General features: G+C 54.2%; 7 protein-coding genes and 1 non-coding gene across 8 annotated transcripts; 3 read left to right on the forward strand and 5 right to left on the reverse strand.

Annotated features, from left to right (window-relative positions):
• Positions 1-1,772: 1,772 nt before the first annotated feature.
• Positions 1,773-2,752, reverse strand: INS49_001191 (uncharacterized protein; the record flags this gene model as incomplete). The annotated part of the gene is made up of 3 exons (XM_043162024.1): positions 1,773-1,930; positions 2,014-2,326; positions 2,405-2,752. The coding sequence occupies 3 exons, from the start codon at positions 2,750-2,752 to the stop codon at positions 1,773-1,775; spliced, it is 819 nt and encodes a 272-aa protein (XP_043030530.1).
• Positions 2,753-5,127: 2,375 nt separating this feature from the next.
• On the reverse strand, positions 5,128-6,117 carry INS49_001192 (uncharacterized protein; the record flags this gene model as incomplete). The annotated part of the gene is made up of 1 exon (XM_043162025.1): positions 5,128-6,117. One exon carries the CDS (start codon positions 6,115-6,117, stop codon positions 5,128-5,130), a length of 990 nt encoding a protein of 329 aa, XP_043030531.1.
• Positions 6,118-7,112: 995 nt separating this feature from the next.
• On the reverse strand, positions 7,113-9,758 carry INS49_001193 (uncharacterized protein; the record flags this gene model as incomplete). The annotated part of the gene is made up of 5 exons (XM_043162026.1): positions 7,113-7,894; positions 7,981-8,768; positions 8,911-9,011; positions 9,080-9,466; positions 9,552-9,758. The coding sequence occupies 5 exons, from the start codon at positions 9,756-9,758 to the stop codon at positions 7,113-7,115; spliced, it is 2,265 nt and encodes a 754-aa protein (XP_043030532.1).
• A 1,115-nt stretch (positions 9,759-10,873) lies between these two features.
• Positions 10,874-12,300, reverse strand: INS49_001194 (uncharacterized protein; the record flags this gene model as incomplete). The annotated part of the gene is made up of 3 exons (XM_043162027.1): positions 10,874-11,731; positions 11,789-11,996; positions 12,059-12,300. The coding sequence occupies 3 exons, from the start codon at positions 12,298-12,300 to the stop codon at positions 10,874-10,876; spliced, it is 1,308 nt and encodes a 435-aa protein (XP_043030533.1).
• A 1,614-nt stretch (positions 12,301-13,914) lies between these two features.
• On the forward strand, positions 13,915-15,594 carry INS49_001195 (uncharacterized protein; the record flags this gene model as incomplete). Its single annotated transcript, XM_043162028.1, has 5 exons — positions 13,915-14,067; positions 14,180-14,555; positions 14,624-14,970; positions 15,038-15,496; positions 15,553-15,594. The coding sequence occupies 5 exons, from the start codon at positions 13,915-13,917 to the stop codon at positions 15,592-15,594; spliced, it is 1,377 nt and encodes a 458-aa protein (XP_043030534.1).
• Positions 15,595-16,732: 1,138 nt separating this feature from the next.
• INS49_001196 lies at positions 16,733-16,843 on the forward strand. The gene has a single exon. It is a non-coding gene; the product is annotated as a tRNA-Val (tRNA).
• A 1,260-nt stretch (positions 16,844-18,103) lies between these two features.
• Positions 18,104-18,955, forward strand: INS49_001197 (uncharacterized protein; the record flags this gene model as incomplete). Its single annotated transcript, XM_043162029.1, has 2 exons — positions 18,104-18,314; positions 18,504-18,955. 2 exons carry the CDS (start codon positions 18,104-18,106, stop codon positions 18,953-18,955), a joined length of 663 nt encoding a protein of 220 aa, XP_043030535.1.
• Positions 18,956-19,508: 553 nt separating this feature from the next.
• INS49_001198 (uncharacterized protein) lies at positions 19,509-21,028 on the reverse strand (the record flags this gene model as incomplete). The annotated part of the gene is made up of 2 exons (XM_043162030.1): positions 19,509-19,859; positions 19,967-21,028. The coding sequence occupies 2 exons, from the start codon at positions 21,026-21,028 to the stop codon at positions 19,509-19,511; spliced, it is 1,413 nt and encodes a 470-aa protein (XP_043030536.1).
• Between the last annotated feature and the right edge of the window lie 954 nt (positions 21,029-21,982).

The following is a 21,982-nucleotide window of genomic DNA, read 5'->3' on the forward strand; positions in this document are numbered from 1 at the left end:
AATCAAGACAACTACGCTTAAAAGTGCAGAGTCTTGGCTGTAGCGTACTCTCAAGCCGGCCTTGAGCGATGGAAATATATTATTGCCGATCAAACCACTGCTCGCGTCTAATAATACAACCATATCTGTAGTATGCCTGTGTACTAACTGACTATTCACGGTGCACCATGGTGCAAAGGCAGTTTATTCATTGGCTATACTAATCACTGCTACCAGATGATCTTCTCTCTCAGGATGGTATAGCGTAGATTTATCTCACTGCTGAGCTGAACTTGCTTGAGGCTAGCTATGATACTATTGTGTTCAAAGATTTAAATGGTAAGCAATGTAGATTTAGCTACCATGAGGCTCTGTTCTGATCACAATGCACCTAGGTGAGCCTTGTAGGTTTTATTCGCTGGTTTAATTAGCTTTCATAACTGCCTGGATAGCATCTATAGTGGGTATATGGCACAAATTAAACCCAAGTGTGTGTAGATCTTGTTAAGTGCTATTTAGCAAGATCTGATGACGGCAAAAAAAGAGATCAACTTCTTTACATACAATCTGCAAGACAAATATAGGAATGCTAGTATGTATCTATTCAGCGACATGGTAGCTGAGACTAGCATCATACTAAGTACCGGCTCTGACACTATAGGAATTGTATTAATGAACTTTCTATACTGGCTGCTTCAGAAACCTCCTTCTTTCACTAAGCTATGAGCCGAGTTGGATTCCATTCTTAACCCAGAAGAAGCAGTAGCCTTTTACGATTAAGTCAAGTACCTGCCCTGGCTGCGTGCATGCCTCAATGAAAGTACGTGGCTTGCACCTCTGAATACTATAGGTGTCTACAGACTTGCGCTCCTAGAAGGCATGAAGATCATGGGCCACTGGGTGGCGGGCTACACTACTGTCTACAGCCCACTATACGCAATATGCCGGAATGACTAGGTGTCCTCTGATCTAGAAGCCTTTAAACCCAAACGCTGGCTGGCGGAGAATGCCAGAGACCTATAGCTGGTGGGGTTAATAGAGGGTGCATTGGGCACAATGTCACATATTTGGAGTAAAAGTTGGTACTGGCAAGCCTGGTCCATCGATTTGATTTTGCGTTGCCCAGTAAAGATTGGGAATTGAAGTGTACAGAGGCATTCAGTTGTTCACCAAGGGATATGCCTGTCAAGGTGCGCAAGAGAGCCTTTGATGAAAAGCATTAATGTGTGACAATGATATACCATGCAACTGCTTGTTACATTGATTCTGCCTTGGTTGCATATAAGTCCCGAGGTCCTTAAATAGTGAAACGGATATCCATTTCCAGGCTCATAAATGGCACTCTAAGACCCACGTAATGGCCTAGGGACTTCCTTGGTAGGGTGAGTGAATAAGATTCGGTTGCCATCAGGATGAAGTTGTTCTCCCATTGGCTATGGAAAATTCTTGAAGTAGCAGGAGCCGCTCCTGACAATGGCTTAGAAATTGGTCCGTCTGCTGAGGTGTGAATATGTACGGTTTAAACTTGACTCGACGAACAAGCCCGTGATGATGAGTGTCCTAGCAGCAGGAAAGCTTTAAGCTTATTGCGACCAGCCATTCCACGAGGGATAGTTGTTTAGGCGCATCTAAAACAAGGTCATTAGTTTCCGCGGAAGGAGAATAAGGGTTGACAGAGCAGCACTCACGAATTTAGGGCTGATGGCATGGATGTCGGCAAGACCCATATTAGAGGCGTCCTTCAGGATCTCAGACTTAAGCAGCTGGATTGCGTGTTGGACACCCTCTTGGCCCTACATGTTTGCGAAGGCGAAGGGGCGGGCGACGCCAACGGCCTTGACCCCGAGGGCAAGCAGCTTGAGCACATCGGAGCCATACCGGACACCGCCATCAGCGTAGACGTCGATCTGCTGGAAGATCCCAGGGGCCTCCTGGTAGATCTCGAGGGCGACTTCAAAGGGGGAGGGAACGTCAGGAAGATGGCAGGGGCGCCGTTGGCCACGGCGAGCTTCGCATCCTCGACGGTCTGGATACCCTTTGGGATTACAGGCAGGCTGGTCATGTTCTGAAGGTGTTTGTAGTAGTCCCAGGAAATAAAGGAGTAGCCCGAGTCCGAGGAAGTAACATCGTCGCGGGCGGCCCGGTGGCGGTTGCCGTCGCCGGCAGAGTGGACAGTGAAGAAGATGGCCTTGCCGCCGGCGGCCTTGACATCGTTGAAGTACTTCAGAGTGTCGGCGTCGGTGCCCTCGTTGTAGAACTGGTGTGCCGTGACCTGGCCCTCAGCCTTGGCCGCCGCGATCTCGTCAAGGCTCTTGGTGGCGTGCATGGAGGCGACGTAGAGCACGTTCTCTTCACAGCGCGAACGATGTTAAGCTCGGCAGGCTCGTTGGCATATCCGGCGCGGTCCCAGGGGCTCAGGAAGAACGGTGCTGAGAAGTTGGTGGCCAAAGAGGGTGGTGTTCATGGTATTGGGCACTTTGGTGATGCCAACGAGCACGCGCGGCTTCCAGGTCACCCGGGCGAAGGATTCCATGTTGTTGCGGAATGACCACTCGCCACCGGCCCCGGCACGGTAGAAGGCCCAGCTGGAAGCGTTCAAATACCTCTCCGCGGCCCAACCAAAGTCGTTCAGGCCAACCATTCTATCGAGCGGGGCCAGGGTGTCGTTGGGCGTGCTGCCGAGAGCCTCGTCGATACCTGTGTCCGGCGCGTCCTCAAAGGGTCGCGCTGCCACGGCGAACCCTGCGAGGAGGACAGTGAGGAAGGAACGCATTGTGGCACTGATTGTGTAGGGGATGACGAGAAGACACAACTCGAGGCGAGGTAGCAGTATGAGGTAGCAATATGAAGTAGTAACGAGAGGTAGCAGTGGAAAGATATATGAGAATATATAATGAGTGACTTGACTACTGTGCGAGGATGAGGTTGGATGGAACGAAAGAGCTATTCCTGGGTTCGCTGCACTTTATCATCACAGCTCGTTTCCCACGCCAAGTGCAAGCATCCTTACCGAGCCCTGATCCCCATCACCCAATCCTTTTAGGAATGATCAACCAGCTTGACTACTAAGAGAGGCAAGTCGTATCAGATAGAAGAAGCTTGATGCGTTGTAGGCCAAGAGAAGTGTGTAGCAGAAGAATTGAGTACAACGATGATGGAAATTGCGTTCCCACTGAGACAACTTTGGTATGCGAAGCAGGTCTTCAATAGCCTAGAACAGTTTAAGTTGGTTGGTTCTTTCATGCGCACCGGGGTCGCTCTCCCGAATCAGCGGTGCGGACGAACTGCTCGCCAGATATGAAATGTTTGGAAACACACAGATCCAGGCTCGGTGAAAACCAGTTGACTCGCTCGCACCGCCCCAGATATTTCCCCGTCACGCGGCCGTCACCCAGGTTGCAATCGGCCCCGGTCTATTGCAAAGTCTTCTCACCCAGTCTCCCTACTAGGTTAACATATTGAAGGACGGTGGGTTTCTCCACAAGCATTGTCGGCGGCGAGAGTTCGTCGCTCACTTCGCCCCTTTATACCGTAGCTGCCCGTGACCTGAGCCCGGACGGTGATGCTTCGACACGTGCGTGCATGTTCGGCGCTCAGCACGTCTGGAAAGCATTTTCATCCAGCCAGATTCGCGAGGGGTTTCACACGTAGGATCTGCCACCTTAACAGTAGCCAAAGCTTATAGTTGTTAGAACGTCGACTGTCAGATCAAAGTGTAGACATAGACTAAGACGACCTAAACCCGTCCCACCGTCGTTGCCTTGAGATATGGCCATATCTAGCAAGGCGGCCTACATGATGCCAGCCACCGCTGTACAGACTGGCCGATAGTTCTCCTCTATATTGGTATATAGCCAAGACCTAGATAATGAAAACGCGGAAACGGCTCTCACCGACTCTAATTTGGCTTACTTAACGTCTTGTTTTTACTTTTGCTATGCACGCTCATGTGATGAGACAAGAGGAGGAGGCGGATGAGCTGGGTAGTGGCAGTTATATAACAAGGCACCGGTCAGGGGTTACGGTCTTTGCACAAGCATTCTACAGGTGTGCCCGGCTTTATCCCCGAGTTTCAACAAAAGATCTCGGCTTTAACCCAAGTCCATTTCTGGGAAGATTGTAGGGAACTAATAACAGGTGTAACCGGCTTTAACCGCAAGTTTAAACAAAAGAGCTCGGCCTCAACCCAAGTCTATCCCCGGGGAGGACCACTAATGGATGTAACGTGTTAACAAGGACTTCTTGCCTCTGGACTGGTGGGGTTCTCCATATCATGTGGGATATCTTGAAAATTTGAGTGTTCGATTATCACGATGTATTTACTCATTCAGGCCTGCTTGATGTATTGTGTCAGCTCTGTGACCCTAATGTGCCATTGACTGTTAGTCAGGCAACTTGAATCAAATAGATCAGTTATTTCACGGGCCAGTGTTCACATACCAAGTGGTGCTTGTGATGTTGCCATTCCAAAGTCAAATTCAGCATCGTTCTCTGTTGTGCTGAGTGAATGCGGGATTCAGGGCATCACGTTACGGAACCATAATTGGACTAAGCTGTTTATATTCATGAAACAGCGACCAAGCGGCTCTTCCGTCTCAGTCTCAGCTACCTCATCGCAAACGGGCCGTAGAAACTTTGACGTTTGTCAAAACTGCCCAGTCTCTACAGGGCGGCGCAAGGCTGACTCAGGTTACCAAGACACAGCAGAATGTGAACAAACTCATGAACCTATACCTGGAGGGCGGGAGTTGAGGTCTAAGAATGTAGGCGGGAGGCGTGTGTCGTCAAACGAAAGATCGGTGGGTGGACTTTAGAAAGCCTGGTTTGAATCTGAGCAGCACAATGGTCGGCAGGCTCAGGTTGGAATTAACTCAAGGCGGTCGGTCTAGTTTCACGCTCAAACCAATCAAGGGGCGTCCTATTGCAAGGAATATGTACTCGACTCGCCAATTCTTCACTCTGCTGGTCGACCTCATTCTTCGTCTTCGGTGAACTTCAAGTTTCGTTGATTCTGATATATTACATTATAAGAAAAACGCGGCTAAAGCAATGCAAAGTTGAAAACGCCGAAGCCTATCCTAAACCTAACCCAAAGCCATGAAAAACCGACGCCCAATCATAACAGAAACATCACTGCCTCTCCTGCTTTCAAAGCTCATCCTCAACCACGACATCCCTAGTGAAGGTCTTCTTGTATGGCCCATAAAACTCGCTGAACGTGCTGTTGAGCAGCTCGACCTCGAGCTGCATGTGCTCGCCAGGCGCGACGCGGAACTTGAGCCCGCCGTTGCGGTCGAGCTCCTTGAGGCCGATCCAGTCCTCCTCGTAGATGCGGCGGGCGCGCAGCGGGGTGACCTCGGTGCCGTTGACCTCGGAGAACCAGCTGGTCTCCTTGGGGATGACGGTCTTGTCCTCCTCAAACATGTAGAGGACGAGATTCTCGAGCTTCGCCAGGTTCTTCTTGTATGCCAGGCTCTTCTCCGAGCCCTCGTTGTTGATGTCGGCCAGGAAGTTGGAGTTGTCGAGGTAGCTCTCGTAGTCGGCCTCGCTGCCCGTGGGGCGGTAGTACTGGGCGGGGACGAGGTTGTGCTGCACGTAGGACGACCACACGTTGCCCCTGAGCAGGGCCATGGCGCCCTTGCAAAGGAAGTTGGTGGGCGAGCACTCGTTGAACTCGGTGATGCCGTTGTGCTGGCTGCCGAAGGTGACGAGGGAGCGGACCGGCGGGAAGTTGCACCGCTCGACGTAGGCGCGCAGGAACTGGCCGCCCTGGGAGAAGCCGAGGGCGTCGACGGCGGGCGCGGTGGAGATGATGGGATCGGCGGCCAGGTCGGTGCAGAGCTTGTCGACCTGGTCGTTCAGGTTGCCGAAGAAGGTGGCGCGCTGGTCGCCGTTTGCGTCGGAGCCCTGCTTCACGAAGTAGACGAGGGTCCCGGGGTTGACCTCCTCGGCGAGGGCAGCAACTTCCTGCAGGCCCTTGTTTCCGTAGGAGTCACCCAGGCCGTGCCAGATAATCAGAGGAAGAGGGGTGTCGTCGTCATCATCGTCGGAGGCGGCGGCCAGAGGTCGCTGGAAGCTGGGGAAAGCAATAGACTGGGCGACCAGCGACCCGAAAGTCAATAAATATTTTGAAAGCATTGTTATGCACGCAGTCTGGGATGCAAGATTTTCGACTGGACTTGCCGCGGTGGTGAGGGATGTGATCGACGTTCAACGTTCAACAGGGAGAAGAGAAGAGGCTGGATCGAGCGCCCGAGGGAGTCCCCCCCAGGTCGTCATGGACAGAACAGGGGCCTCCCAGCACGAGATGCAGGCACGCGAGGCGGCACCTGCCTGGGCTGCGCTGTGGGCCGTGAGATCCGCGGGTGACCCACACGTCACACCCTTGGCAACTGCAGGTGCTGTCCCAAAATGCTGACCTAATCCAGAGCCAGGCACAGTCAACAGAGCTCCATCTCGCAAGCAGAAATTTAGCAAAGCTCTCCGTCCTCAACCTCGCCCTCACTTAGCATCCTTGACACACGAGGAGGTGTGCCCTCTGCTCAAATGGCCCGTTTGAGACAGGAGCAGGATGCAATGCTACGACGTTTAAATCACAAGGCCGCAATTCCAACTTGAACGCAAGGACGGTGCATCAAGCATCTCGCACAATCCCGTCAGGTGAGCTCCTTTTCCCAACCACAACATAATCAACACTGGCGTTGAAAGCGTACATGATGAATGCATTACCCCAATAATATGTTTCAAGACGGGATTGAGGGCTCAACACCCTATGAAACCGTTTGCTAGAGTCTGAGAACGCGCATCTCGCCTTCATTTCACCACATCTCGGTTTGAGAAGGAAGGCCTTGCTAATTGCCTGTTCACATAAGATACCCCGGATGTCTGAAATGGCATAAAGTCTTTCGTCTTTCTCGGGAGGACTATCCACTGTTTCTCATTAGAGGCCGTGAGACGTCGTCAGGTCAGCTACGCCGTCTTCGCCGCGTGCATTGCTGGCTTCTCCCTCGCAGCGAGTGCTGCGTCTTGTGCGTCCGTAGACAAACCACTTCCAGATTTCATAGATTAATAAATTCCTTGGATCTCTAAGTGCTTAACATCCTTCCATGTCATCTGATCCATTTAAATCGTGGCTAGATCGTCAAAGTGCCTGTCAGCGGCAGGTCCCGACTGCTCGATCCTACGTAGAGCGGGTAGTCTCCCTTCTGCAGCAGCCACTTTTGCGCCGTGACGTCCCACGTGCTCAGGTCTCGTCTTGTCAACGGGAACTCCACCGTCGAGCTCTGGCCCGGCTCCAGAACTAGCTTCTCAAACCCGCGCAGCTGCTTGACGGGGCCACCCTCAATCCCCACATATAGCTGTGCAACCTCGGCGCCTGTTACGTTGCCCGTGTTCGTCACCGTCGCGGATACGGTGGCCACGACATCCCACAGGTCAACTTGCCCGCCCTCGACCACCTCGCCGGTGGGATACGAGTCGGTGCTGACATTTGAGGCCTTTGAAGAGGCCAAGTCGCCGAACTCGAAGCTGGTGTAGCTCAGACCGAAACCAAACTCGTACCGGGGCGTGATGTTCTTGGCATCGAAAGCGCGGTAGTCGATGTACACGCCTTCTGAGAAGTCGCTCTGCGGGAAGAGCGCGTAGATTCCGTCAGGCTGCGTGGCGTTCTGCAGACCCGCGTAGTCGCTCTCGTTCCGCGGCACGCTGTACGGGAGCTTGCCGCTGAAGTTCTCGTCGCCGTACAGCAGCGACACGAGCGCCTTGCCGCTGTCCTGCCCCGGAACGTGCGCAAAGATCAGCGCGGTCACATTCGGGTGGTCGATAAACTGATCCACGAGCCGGACGCCCGAGTTTTGGAAGATGACAATTGTGTTGCTGCAATTAGCGGCCACGTTCAGTATGATACTGTCCGTGTCTGTTTGGTATCAGGCGTTAGCAATTACCATTACCTGATCCGAGACGTACGAAGTTAGGGAGTCACGACTTCAAAGGTACACTTACAATCGTCCCTCAGACTCGGCCTGTCTGAGCCCTCTGTAGCAAAAACGTTGACGTCGACAATGCAAGCGTCGGAGGTGGCATCGACATACGGGTTGGTGCTGTGGAAGTCCCAGTACAGTGCGGTTAGGTCTTCTTGCGCTCGCTCTGTAAGCGCCTGGAAGGGAGAGGAAATCCACGGAGGTTGGCTCGCCCCAGAGCCTCCACCCGAGATGATTGTACCGTTCCGTGCAATGCCAGATGTGACGCCACTTATAAAGCTGCCTGTCCCGTTGTAGTCCAAGCCGTACGCCAGTGGATATGAGCCGCCGTTGAAACCAAATACACCGTAGTTATACTGGTCTGGTGTCTTGGCGGAATATCCGAAAACGGAGATGAGTTCGGGAGACTTGAGCGGCAAGGCGCCCTCGTTCTTCACGAGAACGTGACCTTCGAGCGCACCTCGGTAGAGGGTATCCTTGAAGGAGGCGTTCCATCCGATCACCCTCGTGTGTGGCTGGGACAAATCCTCGGGAATTCCAGAGCCTGGCTCAGGAAGATCACTGGAGTCCTGGCCCATCTGGTACCATGCCGCAATGATCCGTGTTGCCATGTCATCCAACCTCACCTCGGGCACTGAACCGTTGTTCACTGCTTCAACCAGGTAGGATCCCCAATATGTGGCCCCGCTGGGCATAACCATATCAAGACCGGCAAGCGCCGACGCAACGCCAGAGTGCTGGCCAAACCAGTCCGACACGACAAAGCCCTGGAACCCGAGTTCCGTCTTCAAGAGGCCGTTCTGGGTGTAACTGTTATCGCAAGCCCAACTGTTGTTGATTTTGTTATATGAGCTCATAATATTTCCCGTACCAGCCTTTACTGCATCTTGAAATGGCCTGAGGTGACAGTCAGCTTCAATCCGAGCCTTATCAGGGCAAGAGGTCCTACCACAGGTACAACTCGTGAATAGTCTTATCGTCGATGTTGGACGACACGGAGGAGACATTGCCATCAGGATTGCGATATGTCTCCTGTTCGTTGCCGATGAAGTGCTGTCGATCTTGTCAGTCTCTCTGCACATTAGAAGCCTTCCAGCCCTAGATAGTTCCATCGTGCTCACCTTTACGCTGGTAATAACACCGGTGGACTGCACCCCCACAACAGTCTCGTAGGCGAGTTGGCCCGTCAGATATGGGTCATTTGAGAACCCTTCCCAATTCCTTCCGCTGGACGCGATCCGACCTAGAGGACCGACAACTGGACCTAGCATAACATTGGACCCTTTCTTGTAGAACTCTTGGCCCATTCCGACAGCACGCTCATGGGCCAATGCTCGGTTCCAGGACGCGCCGACAGACCAGCCAGCTGCCCACGCGGAGACGTAGTCTGCGCTCCGCAAGCCGTTGCCTGCGTCGGAGAGACACAGCCCTGGGAAATTAAGGCGCGGGATGGAGGCAATGAAGCCCGAGCAGCCAGTTGACGAGGTGATTCCGCCGGTCAGGTTGACCTGTGGAGCGCACAGAGTCAGCTTGGATGTTGCAAGTTTCCCATTGGATGGTCGGGTGATCTCAAAATTGTGATGGAAAGCGTACCTTTTCCTCGAGAGTCAACTGTCCAACAAAAGCTCTTGCCTTGGTATATGCCTCGCCCCAATCGCCGCTGCCAGTGCCATTCGGGCTTGGGTATACCGGTGGGCTTTGGCCGTAGAAGACGGTATCATCGGTAATAATGTCCTGGGCGTTGATCACTTGTCCCCAAGCGAGGAGGCCAACAAGGCCGTACAACACAGAGCCTGCCATATTTGGAGTGACAAGAGGGCTCAGACTGAGGGGTTTCGTGGACCTGCGGCGCAAGAAACATCACGTTGAGCAATCATTCGCGTCGGGTGGAACAGACTTTTTATTGCTGATCAGTGGTGCTCACATCACAGGTCTCCCGTCCACTTTCCGGCCGCTCCTCACTCAATATCACACGGAATTCCCGGTATGACGATCGAGACTCGTGTCAACTCGCGCTGGATTCATCCCGAGAGGGGTTGAGCTATGTGCTTGCTACTCCACCGGTGCCTGGAAATTATTGGAGAGTCTTTATTTTGAGGCAATCGGCCCTTCTGGTCTTGAAGAGGGGCCGTGTCCCATCGCGGTGGCGAGATCAGGCTTCATCGGTGAGGAGATACCTGCTGGCTAATGGTACCTGATGTGGGTGCTTGCTGCATCGGGGAAAGGTCGTGAATTACCCTAGAGAAAAATGACACTTATCCATGTAGTGTGCAATTGCTTAGTATCCGAGGGGCCGGGTTGGTCTGGGGTCGCTGCGGGGAATGCCTGGGCAAACCTGGGGAATAGCATGTTCGACATGGGATGAACTGGGGAGATTACGTCTGAATTCCCTTGCGCGTTCCCCCAGCACGACATTATTAGTCTGGAAAACGGCAAAACTCCGGACTACCATCTCTTTTAGTCTCCGGTGGCTGCGGTGGTAATATTGAGAAGCAGACGTGACAGAAACACCCTCGAGTCAAGTTCTCACGGTTGCGAGCCTTCCCCGTTGCAGGATCTTGTGACCAGCTATGTGGAGTCCGGGCGACAGAAGTATGATCCCTGCCCCGAGAGAGAGGCCGGCTCGCGACATCGGCTCTGTGCCCTGGAGAGGAAAAGAGCGTGGTGGACAGCCAATGTCTGCCTCTGGGTCAATGTGTGCCGAGAATCTGCCGATTTCCCTTGAACCTTGTCTTGAACTGACGTCTGCAAATTCCTGCAATTTAAACAGAGCTCTTTCGGGGCTCGATCGCTTCCGTTGAGATAGGGCAGTGAGAATGGGCGCCTCGTACAATAGTAACACAAGGCCCAAGCCTGAGAATCAGATGCTCCGATGCCGAGACTACTGTCCTGTGTTGTGATGGCTCCCCGCGCACTCAGTAGTAGCCTCCCTTGCGGCCACCTTTGTGTCGGTCGTGACGATTTCTCGGGTACGGCCCCCAATTGTCATGATGGTTTCGGTGCCCCTGATGTCGGCCCCTGTCTCTCCCATGGTTATGGCGAGGCTCAGGTTCCGGAATCTTCTCTTCTACCTCGATCTCGTATTCCTCGTACTCATCTTTGAGATGCTCGTCGTTGGTCTCCCTTTCCTTCCTGGCCTCTTCCGCATCGTAGACAAAGCGCATCGCTTGCGGCTCCTGGCCTGGCCTCGATCGCTTATTCCCAGGCCATGATCCCGTAGTCGCAGGTGAGGTGGCGGACCCGGGCGTGATTGGGTACTTGACCTTCTCGTCATCCTCGCACCTGTCGCACCACACTGCGGACCGCCGCACAGAGCTCTCGCTGTTCTCGACTTCCTGGTTCAGCTTAATCTTGATATCGATGAATTTCGACAGCTCGAATCTCATGCCGACTTTGGTGTGCTTGGCGAATTGCGTGTACATATCCAGGAGGTCTAGCATAACCTCAACGATACTTTCTCTGGTAGTGTGATACCTTCTCAGGTCCAAACACTGCACCCGGGCCGGGTCAATGCCCTTGAGCATTACCGTCAGCTCGATGCAGGCCAAGACCATGGTGAATGTGGAAGCTTTGATAGGGGAAAACGTCTTGTACATGTCCACGGACATGTCGTAAGCCATAGCAAGGACGTCGCGGGCTTCGTCCGCGTCGAACATATGGCGGACCATCTTGACCAGAACCTTCTGGGGATATCGCACCCGAAAATCGAATCCTATCGTTTCGAGAATATGACGCTCCAGTCCGATGATGATTTTGTGCGGGTTCTCAAACATCTGCCACCGTGGTCAGAACCTTGCGAGTACACATCTACGGGCCCATGGATCGCCTACCTTGTCGTCCTGCGTTGTCGGTTGCGTTGGGTTCTTGGTGTTGTATGCGGCGCATAAGATTTCGCGGGACTTTTTGATAGTATCTTCCACCTTGCATGCCATGAATAGCGAAGCAAGGGACGCGTCCTGGTAGTTGTACTCGGCGTCTCGATGGCAGAGGCGGAACAGGTGGTAGTAAGTGCACGCTGTAGTAAAGGTTTTGACGGGCCTGCCACCTCAGTCAGAGCTAGCCACAGATGTATGATGGTGTCACGGGTGGGTGGGACCTACAGACGCAAGGCCTGACGAACGGACTCAATCAGCTGAACACCTTGTATCCTATAACTGTCTTCTCTGGCGGGGTCACATCCGTACTCCTTCTGCAATCGCCGTATGTCCTGCTCGAACGTATACTGGTTCGAGACATTCAAATTGCCCGGGTTGGGTCCCCTCGGCGGGAGAGGCTCTTCGGCAGCGGGCGCGGGGCTAGGTCTCCGTTGCGTCGTCGATGATCTGGGCCCCGTTGGCGCCATCTTGACGAGTATGAGCCACTCGTGCGGCTATAGTCGTATCATGGAGGCCTGGAAAGTGTTGCTGCCCTCGAAGACAGCTCCGGAAGAACACTGCCGGCGCCAACTGGAGGGATGGTGGATCCGGCAGACGGTAGGCACGCTCGCAGCCTGGTGGGGTTCCGAAGTTGAAAAGGCTGGGTGGATGTGAGGGCGAGTGACAGTGACGGGACACAGGGTGTAATTGTTCCTGGCAAGCAAGATCAGTGGAGAGGAACAGTTGTCCAGGCGTCCTTGAAATCCGAGTGACGGAGGTGGGACTTTGTGTCTTGAGATTCAAGGCAAAGGAAATCAGTCCCAATTGGGGGAAGTAGCAACCGGGGTCTGCTCGTCTTATCGCCTTATCCTAGGTCGCACCGCGGCTGGGCGATAATGCTAGCGCCACACTTCACATGCGAGAAAGCAGAGCCTGAATTGCATCACTCACACAGATAGCTGTGGAAGTGGAGCAGGCCTTGCAGGGCCAAACGCCAACATCAATGTCAATGCCAATGCCCTGGGAAAGGCTTGTAGAACACCCAGGGTCCACTGATCGATCACGGCCCGACAATCCCAGGACAGCCACACTGCAAGACTGCTGCCAAGATTATCTTCTCTGCAGTGTAGATAAATAGAGGCAGGTATCCAATCTCCAAGAGAAAGCCCTGTTACACGACAGCTTCAAATGTGCCAGGTACAATGTAGACAGGTCATGATCAAGGCCCATGAATCAGCTACCGGCAGCAGCAGTAGCAGCATGCCAATGCAAGTGGATGGATGTGTGGGAGGCTGAAGCTCCCTCCAGCTCCAGGCCCAGCCAGGCCCAGCTGTCAGACCATGCACACTTCTTGCACGCGTGTACCTTTATTAAACTTGAGGGTCCCTCTTTTGCTGTGCCACAGACCAGACAGGTGAGAGAGGTACGAGAGGAGAGAGGATATCTAGCTAGGTAGCCTGCTGCATGCATTTGGGGCGGAATGGATGGAAATCAAACCAAGACAGGTCAAGCCACACTCATGCAGCTCAGCTCAACCGAGAGCCAATGCAAAACCGGCTGACAGAGGCCCCCCCCCCCCCAAAAGGACCACTGCTTCTTTGAGGCCTCGGGGGTGCTAGGCCGCCTAAGGCCGTGCCACGGCAGGGCCGGACACTTGAACGCTGACGTACTGACGTAGCTGACGGAGCAATTTGCAAACTTCAGCCCGCCAAGCAACCCAGATGAGTGCTGCCCAGCGCTGCTGCATGTAAAACTCCACTCCATCCGAGCGAGGACTCCAGCTGCGCCGCATCGCCGTCCCTCTGATTTCAACATTGCGCCCAACCTGCCCTCCCGCATCACTGTCACCGACGACAGCTGCCGCAACCCGCTGAGAACACACCAGCACGCCAGCATCGTCCAGCCAGCTCCTGCGCAATATTCAGAACCCCACCAGACATGGTCGCTTGCTAGGCAATCGTCGCACGCCTCTCCATCTCCACCATCCCCCTCCGCAACGCCGCCTTCGAGCGCAACTCCCTCCACGCCCGCCGATCCCACACAAATTCCACCGGCCGCCGCAGAGACGACCCTCGAGGCTTCCGGCCTGTCCCTTCTTCACAATGGGAAACGGACGTAGGGGCGTCAAGTTTGCCCACAGGAAAGGCAATGGCAGTGTGGACGGCCGTCGCGCCAGCTTCAGCGAGCACAGCGAGGCCAGCCAGGAGGGCTCCCCAAAGGCAAAGTCGTCGCCGCACATGGACCAGATCGCCGAGGTATGCCACTGTGTGCTGGGCAGCTGCGTGATGGCGCCCAGTCGCGTCGCCCTCTTCCCCTCCCCCGCGTGCACCCCTCTGTTCAAACGCTGACGATCCTCCTCGCTTGCAGAAAGACGCCGCTCCACCACCGCAGAACGATTACGAGAAGAAGAAACAGAACTTCATAACGAGAACAATATGGACGCTGCTCATGATCGGCGGCTTCTTCGCCGCCCTCTTCATGGGCCACATATACGTCATCCTCATCATCACCGTCATCCAGATCATCTCCTTCAAGGAGGTCATCGCCATCGCGAGCGTCCCCTCCCGAGCCCGCCAACTCCGGTCCACCAAGAGCTTGAACTGGTACTGGCTTGCCACGACCATGTACTTCCTCTACGGAGAGAGTGTCATCTACTACTTCAAGCATGTTGTTCTTGTAGACAAGGTGCTCCTGCCGCTGGCCACGCACCACCGCTTCATCAGCTTCATGCTCTACATCATTGGTAAGCCGGGATGCTGCACGATCGCGTACCACGGGGGGGGTCCCGAATGCTGACGGTCACACTCGCAGGCTTCGTCTTCTTTGTCGGCTCCCTCAAGGGCGGGCATCTTAAGTTCCAGTTCACCCAGTTTGCATGGACGCACATGGCGCTCCTGATCATCGTGGTCGAAGCCCACTTCATTATGAACAATGTTTTGGAGGGCCTGGTCTGGTTTTTCCTGCCCGCCGCCCTGGTCATCACAAACGACATCTTCGCCTACATCTGCGGAATCACCTTTGGTCGCACCCAGCTCATCAAGCTGTCTCCCAAGAAGACCGTCGAGGGTTTTGTTGGCGCGTGGGTCTTCACGGTCATCTTCGGCTACGCCCTGACGAACCTGATGATGCGCAGTGGCTACTTCACGTGCCCAGTCAATGTACGCTGTCTCCCGTTTCGTGACGTCCTTCCATTTCTACATGGTGTCTCAAACTGACAATACCTAGGACTTTGGCGCCAACGTCTTCACTGGTCTGCAATGCCAACCCAACCCTGTGTTCCTCCCCTACAAGTACGAGCTCCCTCAACTGTTCTTCCTCCCGGAGAACACCCAGTTCAGCTTCACCATGGAGCCGATGCAGATTCACACCATGATCTTTGCTACGTTTGCTTCTCTGATTGCCCCTTTCGGTGGCTTCTTCGCGTCTGGGCTCAAGCGCACCTTCAAGATCAAGGACTTTGGCCACTCTATCCCTGGGCACGGCGGTATGACCGATCGCATGGACTGTCAGTTCATCATGGGCTTCTTCACCTTCATGTACTATCACTCTTTCATCGCCACACACAAGGTCGGGCTCGGTGGTGTCTTGGAGACTGCCATCACGGGCTTAACTGTGGACGAGCAGATTGAGCTTGTTCGGAACATGGCGAGGTATCTCGGCAATCAGGGCGCTTTGGGAGACGATGTAAGCAAGGACCCCACGCAATTCTCAACCGCACACTTTCACTAACACCGTCTTAGGTTCTATCATGTCTGGACCTGGCGCTGCCCAGCAAAAGGTGAAAAGGCAGAGGCATGAGTGTCGGGGGAGTGGAAATTTTTGATTTCGATGGCATATTTTCTCCTATGAACAACTACAATTCTGGGCATAATCATTGGACGATGGGGAAAATTGGGGAGAATTCCTGGGTGTGATGGCGATTGAGGAAGTTTCACAGCACGCTCAAGTGAGTCGCCCTGGACGTAATCGCAGGCTAAGGGGCCGCAGGCTAGGATTAGATATGCTCTACTCTCTTCTTGGTCGTAACATACCCAAGTGTTGTCCGGTTTCCTCCGAGAGGAGAGGCTGTTTCCTGATGACATGTTCGTTTCTACCATGATCACATTTGTGAAGCTGTGAGGGATATGGATATTGGGGTTTTTTTTCAGCTGGGTCCTCTTTCCGTATACAAAAAGGAGAAGAGAAAATCGCCAGCTCTACCACCGCTGCGCAGTCACTGACCAACATATGATGCAATAAGTCGACGGGTGGCATCACCGGGTGAGAAGCGGTGCGCATGGCATGGCATGTTTAACGGTCCATGCTTCAACAGCATAATCATGTTTTGGGCAGCCTGCGGGGCCTGTGGGCGCGACGAACTGAAAACCTTTGTCCTCGAACTTGTTGTGAGACCTGGCCCCTCTAAGCCTCTGGCCTCTGGGAAGGACAGAATGGCAGGGCAAACGGAAACAGAAGCAATTCGGGCATGAATACGAAGCAGAGGTTCTTTCCCAGAACCCACGATCTTATTTGTGGTTGTGTTGGCACGTGGCTTGGAGGGAGTCGAGACGTCGGCATATAAACAAGACTTGGTGAATATGGTGATATAGGGTGCTATGCTGTGGGGATAATCTGTTGTAGGATAGATGTTCACTATGGATCACCTGATGTAGGGTTTAAATCTATGCAAGAAACTATTAAATAATAATATAACAAGTTGCTCTAAGTTTTATATACCCTTGCAACAAGTCTTATATTACCTCTCTACCTAGGTAATTATTTAAGTATGGAATATTCTTTTACACTAAAAGCAATGCTTTTTTCCAATGACTGCAGTCACATCGAAGGTTTGAAATTCATGCGCGGCCCTGCCACCTTCAGGGAGCCGGATCTGAGCAAAAGTGGGAGGTATATACTTGAATTACAGTGACAGGGATAATTGGTTTCGTGGTGTAGTGGTTATCACGTGACGTTCACATATGTGAATTAAAACTACTGTGACTTGTTCATAGCGGTCCGTCAAGGTCGCCGGTTCGAGACCGGCCGAAATCAGTTTTGTAATTTCGGTACCATGCTTCTTTTTTCCTCACTACTGCATGTGCTTAGTGTGGCAGGGACAGACTCTACAGCAATCCGCCTTGTGTTTTGTGCCTGCGCGGGACAGTCTCGCTGTTGGAAAAGTTATTCAGTCGTATAGTTGATTGTGCGGTCCTGATTCTGGATACGCGGTATCTTGTCACGGATCGTGCTCTGACACTGGGTTCCGTTGGCTAGCCAGGCTATCGAAATCAATAGATAAAAGGTGGACAAACATTTGAGCTCTGTCAGCTATTCCTCAATCAGGCACGAGCTGTCATTGACTTATCTCTCTCATGACAGCACTGAATCTTCAGGTATGCGGTTTAAGGGAGCGGAATGTAACGTGCAGGCGTGCCGTTCTGCCGACTAGTTCCGCACATCCCATGCCGCGCTGAAGCTAGCTGCCCCCGGGCAGTTTGGGTTTTTTGCCGCTTGGGAGACTAGGCCTGTCCGTGTCTGTATTTAGTGTACCTCGGAGGATTCTGACGGGTCCACCATGTGCCGCACGCATGAATGAGAATATCACGCCGAGCTGGGGCTTCCCAACACAATTACACTAACAACAGCCAGACTGCCGGATCGGCACGGCCTGACGCCGACTGATCTTCTCCCAGGCCCCAGCAAAAGGATTGCCCCATTCTCCACGGCGAAGACAGCCAAGCAGCCAACACGGCCAACGAATGAGACAGACGTCTGTTGGTAGCAAGGCTGAGTGTGAAAGGATGAGCCTCATGTGCTGTCTGTCATCCATCCGCCCAAGGTACGATCCGAAGGTCGCTCTCGTTGGACCTGTTGGCTGGCTTCATGATAGCATGGGGGCGCCAGCTATTCTTCCGTATCTGTGGCGCCCTCGAATCCTGCCGGTCGAGCCAACAGTTGCCCCCCTTTTCTGGCGTTCAGCTGCCTTGCCAACCATGCTGACGCGAGTCTCGATTTGGCCAGGATGAAATGAGTTGGGACGCCCAGGCACATCTGCCGCCTAACTAGAGCACAAGATTCTATTGCAGTCGCATTCTTCTGGGATTTCGATCCTGCCAATCACCGCCTCGCAGGATCATCTTCAACAGGATTCATGGGACCAGGCACGAGCCGTGGCCTAAGATGGAGCCGCCTTGGACGGATGTTAAATCCCTTCTGTCCCTCATGATCTCAAGTGGCTGATTCACTCTTTTGCCTCCACTGCTCATCACCACTTCTCCCCAAAGCCTGCCTACCACGATCCCAGCAGCAAAGATGCACTCCCAACTCGTCATCGCGGCCCTGGCCGCCTCCGTCTCCGCCTCCGCCAACCTCTTCCCGGCACACATGGCCATCAGGCGTGATCTCCTGGTCGCCCGCCAGACCGAGTCCGCCACCCCTTCTGCCACAGGCGGCCCCTCTGACACCGAGTGCCAAGCATCGCTCCTGGCCATCGCCACCGAGCTCCCCATCCCCGACGGCGACCGTAAGCAGCTTCCGGATACAATCTTTACCCTCTCTGGAAAATCGATTCCCTACCTGTAGCCTGTACCTCAAAGGTATTCTTGGGCTGCAGGTTTCGAAACAAGCCGTGGCCATACTGTGGCCTGGTCCTCCCCATATCCAGATGAAACTTCTTGCTTAGTTCTTTGATAGCTGACTCCATTTGCTGCAGTGCTGGACTGGGAGCAGCAGCAGACCGGCACGGACCCGTGCTCCGTGACCGAGGTCCCGTCCTCGCTCTCCAGCGAGTACACCAGCTACACCGACGCCGTGCTCTCGTGGTACGCCGAGAGCAGCTCCGAGCTCTACGCGGCCATCTCCGCCTGCCCGCAGTACGCCGGCGCCGTCTCCGAGGTCGCCGTCTGCACCTCCAGCCTGACCGGCCTGGCCGCGACCACCGGCACTGCGTCCAACGCCACCGCCACCGGGACCGGCAGCAGCAGCGAGGCTTCCGCGACGGGCTCCTCTACGGGCACCGCCACCCAGTCCGGGTCGTCCGACTCCACCGGTACCGCCTCCGGCTCTGCCTCTTCGTCGGCCGAGACTGCCGGTGCCCCAATGCGGGAGGTCGGCATCGTCGGCGCTGTCCTGGCCGGTGTCCTCGGCGTTGCTGTTGCCCTGTAATTTGGCCCAGCGCCTTCGGAGCACTTGGGTGGCTTGTTACGATTATGGTAATGGCTTGACTAGACTGTTACAGATTGATGATCGGGTAAAGGGAAGGCATGGGAGGCGTTGTTACTACAGATACCAAATATTCAAATGAATCACAACGTTTCACATATTCGAAGCAAATACCAACAAGCATTTCTCGACACGTGATGATGTCAAAAGTCTTGGACGTGGCGTGCGGCTTTGAGATTGTCTCTGCATGGAGCAGTGCATGCAATGTGCATGTTAGCGCTTACTGTGTTCTGTAAACAAGCCACAAAAATACGACCACTTTTATATTGATTCTAATTTCCGGCTTCGGCGGTTTCCTATTAACCCGTCCTGGCTGGTGACACGGCCGCTGGTGCTCGTACAGCGAAGCCAAGCCAAGCAGTCCTCCAGGGCTCCCGCACGCCACCTCCCCTCCAGCTTGCATGTACCACGGAGGTTAGGGCAGAAACACCTCCCAGCAGAATCGATAATTACTGCCAGGGCCATCATCACCAGCTCGGCTCAGCTCAACGACTCGCTACCTCACCCACGGGGTGGCCTGCGGCAGTGTTGCCAATGGGACACTGCACTTATCCGCCTTGGCTGCGATCGCCACCGAGCTGTTCGAGCTGACGCAGCCCACGCCGACGTCACCCCTGATGTTGTCACATATCACGACCGCATTGCTAGCCGTCCCGTTGCCGCAGGGCGACGTCACTGTGAAGTTCTTGAAGGTGATGTTCTCGCAGATAGCGTTCGGGTTGGAGCTGCAGGTTAGGGACGCCACCGCGCGCCCGTACTTGCCGGACGTGTAGCCTGAGAAGTTCTCAAAGTGCACATTGGTCACATTCACCTGTGAGGGGTACGCCGCACAAGTCGTTGCGTTGATCTGTTGTTGTGGGGTTTGACTCTCAGCAATGTGGCTCCCGACAACCCGGATGCGGGTGTGAATAGGGGCGGGACGGGAGGCGGCCAGCAGAGGGGACAAGTACTCACGTTGAAGTAGCAGGAATCCAAGAATGCCGCGTACTCGTTGTTCGCGTTCCAGAAGTTGCGGAACGTGACGTTGTTGATGTAGCCATAACCAACATCAGGCCCGGCCCAGGACTTCAGGCGCGCGCCAAACTGCCCGTTCAGCATCCAGATGTTCTCAATCACGACGTCCTCGATGATAGACTTCTCGCCTGCGTACTGTCCGATAGATCCCATCGACTGGCCGTGCGTGCCGTTGCAGTACATCGTGTCGACGTGCACGTCGGAGGCGTTGGACTTGGGGCTGAAGCAGTCGTCTCCGATGTTCACCCACGTCCGCTCGACCGACAGGTGCTTGACGTTGAGCGAGTCGAAGAAGTCCGTGTTCTTCGGCAGGGAGCTGGCGTTGTTGGACTCGGCGGTGATGATCACATCGCGGTATGACACTCCTGATGACGTGACCACGAAGTTCGTCCAGCATGGTGAGTCCTTCATGTGAATCCCCTCGATGGAGAGGTCGGTGGCGTTCTGGGCATAGAACAACACGGGCCGCAGGTACGTATTACCTGGATTCAGGATCTCCAGTCCGGCAAACTCATTCCACCACCTTTGACCATTGCCGTTCAAAAACCCCTCTCCATAGATTTTGATGTTCTTGCCGCCCCATTTCCAGAACATGATCGTCTTCTGGAATGGATGGGTGTAGGCTACACTCTGCCAGTGAGGAGTGTCGTCGGTGAACTTGATCTCACCATCGAGACGAACGTGCACGTCGTCGAGGAATGTGAGATCCAGCGGCTGGCCGATGATGAAGGTCTCGTTGGCCGGTAGGAAGAGCGTTCCGCCGTGGTTCGCGCGCTGGAGGGCCTGCTTGAACTCCGAGGAGACGTCGTCCGTGTCATTGCGGCTGGACCGGATTGTCACGACGCGCCGCTTGCCATGCTGTCCCGAAGGGTGAGATGGCTTGTAAGGGTGCTTCTCTCGGAACTGCTGGATCGACCGAGGGACACCGGCGGGCAGGGCGATGTTGCTGGCTGCCGCGACGACGGCCGCGGTGAGAACGGCTGTCACGGTGGTGAACTTCATTTCGGCAGTGTCGTCTGAGACTCAGGAGGGATGCTGTCACCTGACTGTCACCAGATAGCCACCTGAGTAAGGACGGCGATGGGGAGGGTGAACCAGATCGTCGGGTCGAAGGCCGTCTTTTTGTACTCGACAGGAATGATACCCATACGGAGCTCGCCCGAACCAGATCAGCCAGGAACATGGTCACATCGCGGGCAAATACATGTTGCCAATGTCACATCTGGCTCTAAATCTGAGCAACTGCGTCGTTTCCCCAATAGGTCGTCAGGGATACTCTACAGAAAACTTGTACAGGTCAGCCAACAGGACTTTAGCGACGGGAATTTGGCGAGGCGAGATCCCGCCTATCAAGACGTTGACAGGCCACATCGACTCCTCGAAGCGGACGTTCATGAACCTGCTTTTGCAGTAGTTTCCAAAGGACAGTCGTCACTTTTCAAGCCCCTAGGTGAAGGTTGTCAAGATGAGCTGGATCAGCTCCATTAACCGTCTTGGCTCGACGCCTCGGCCCCGTAGCTGCAGGAGACAAGTTCAATTCTCGGTCGCCATTGATGGAAATTGTGCAGAGGTGTTTCTCCATCTCTATCAGATCGTGCAATACCCCAGGGTCCCCCCCTCAAACTTCCCTGACCCATGTCCAGTGGCCCCAAATCTCCGCCATCAAGCTTTCCCCGCAATGCTTTTCAACCCGGGGAAGCAGAACCGGGGAAACGTGCGGGGAGGAGGAGGATCAGAGCCAAGACTCCGTCTACCAAGAGCTACCCTGTCACTAGCCATGTGCAGTTAATTATGGGAGTCCAGACCATCATCCTTAATTCTATTCCTTTTGAAAACAATGAACGTGGCAAAGTCGCCCGGGCAGGCTGTCCAACTAGTCAATTACAAGATTGTGGCTGCTCCTTGTCAAACATCTAGGCTTTCCGGCGCCTTCCAGGGTTGTCTAGACAAGTCTTT

Source organism: Diaporthe citri (genome assembly GCF_014595645.1).
Source record: "Diaporthe citri strain NFHF-8-4 chromosome Unknown scaffold_1, whole genome shotgun sequence".
NCBI classification, from domain to species: Eukaryota; Fungi; Ascomycota; class Sordariomycetes; order Diaporthales; family Diaporthaceae; genus Diaporthe; species Diaporthe citri.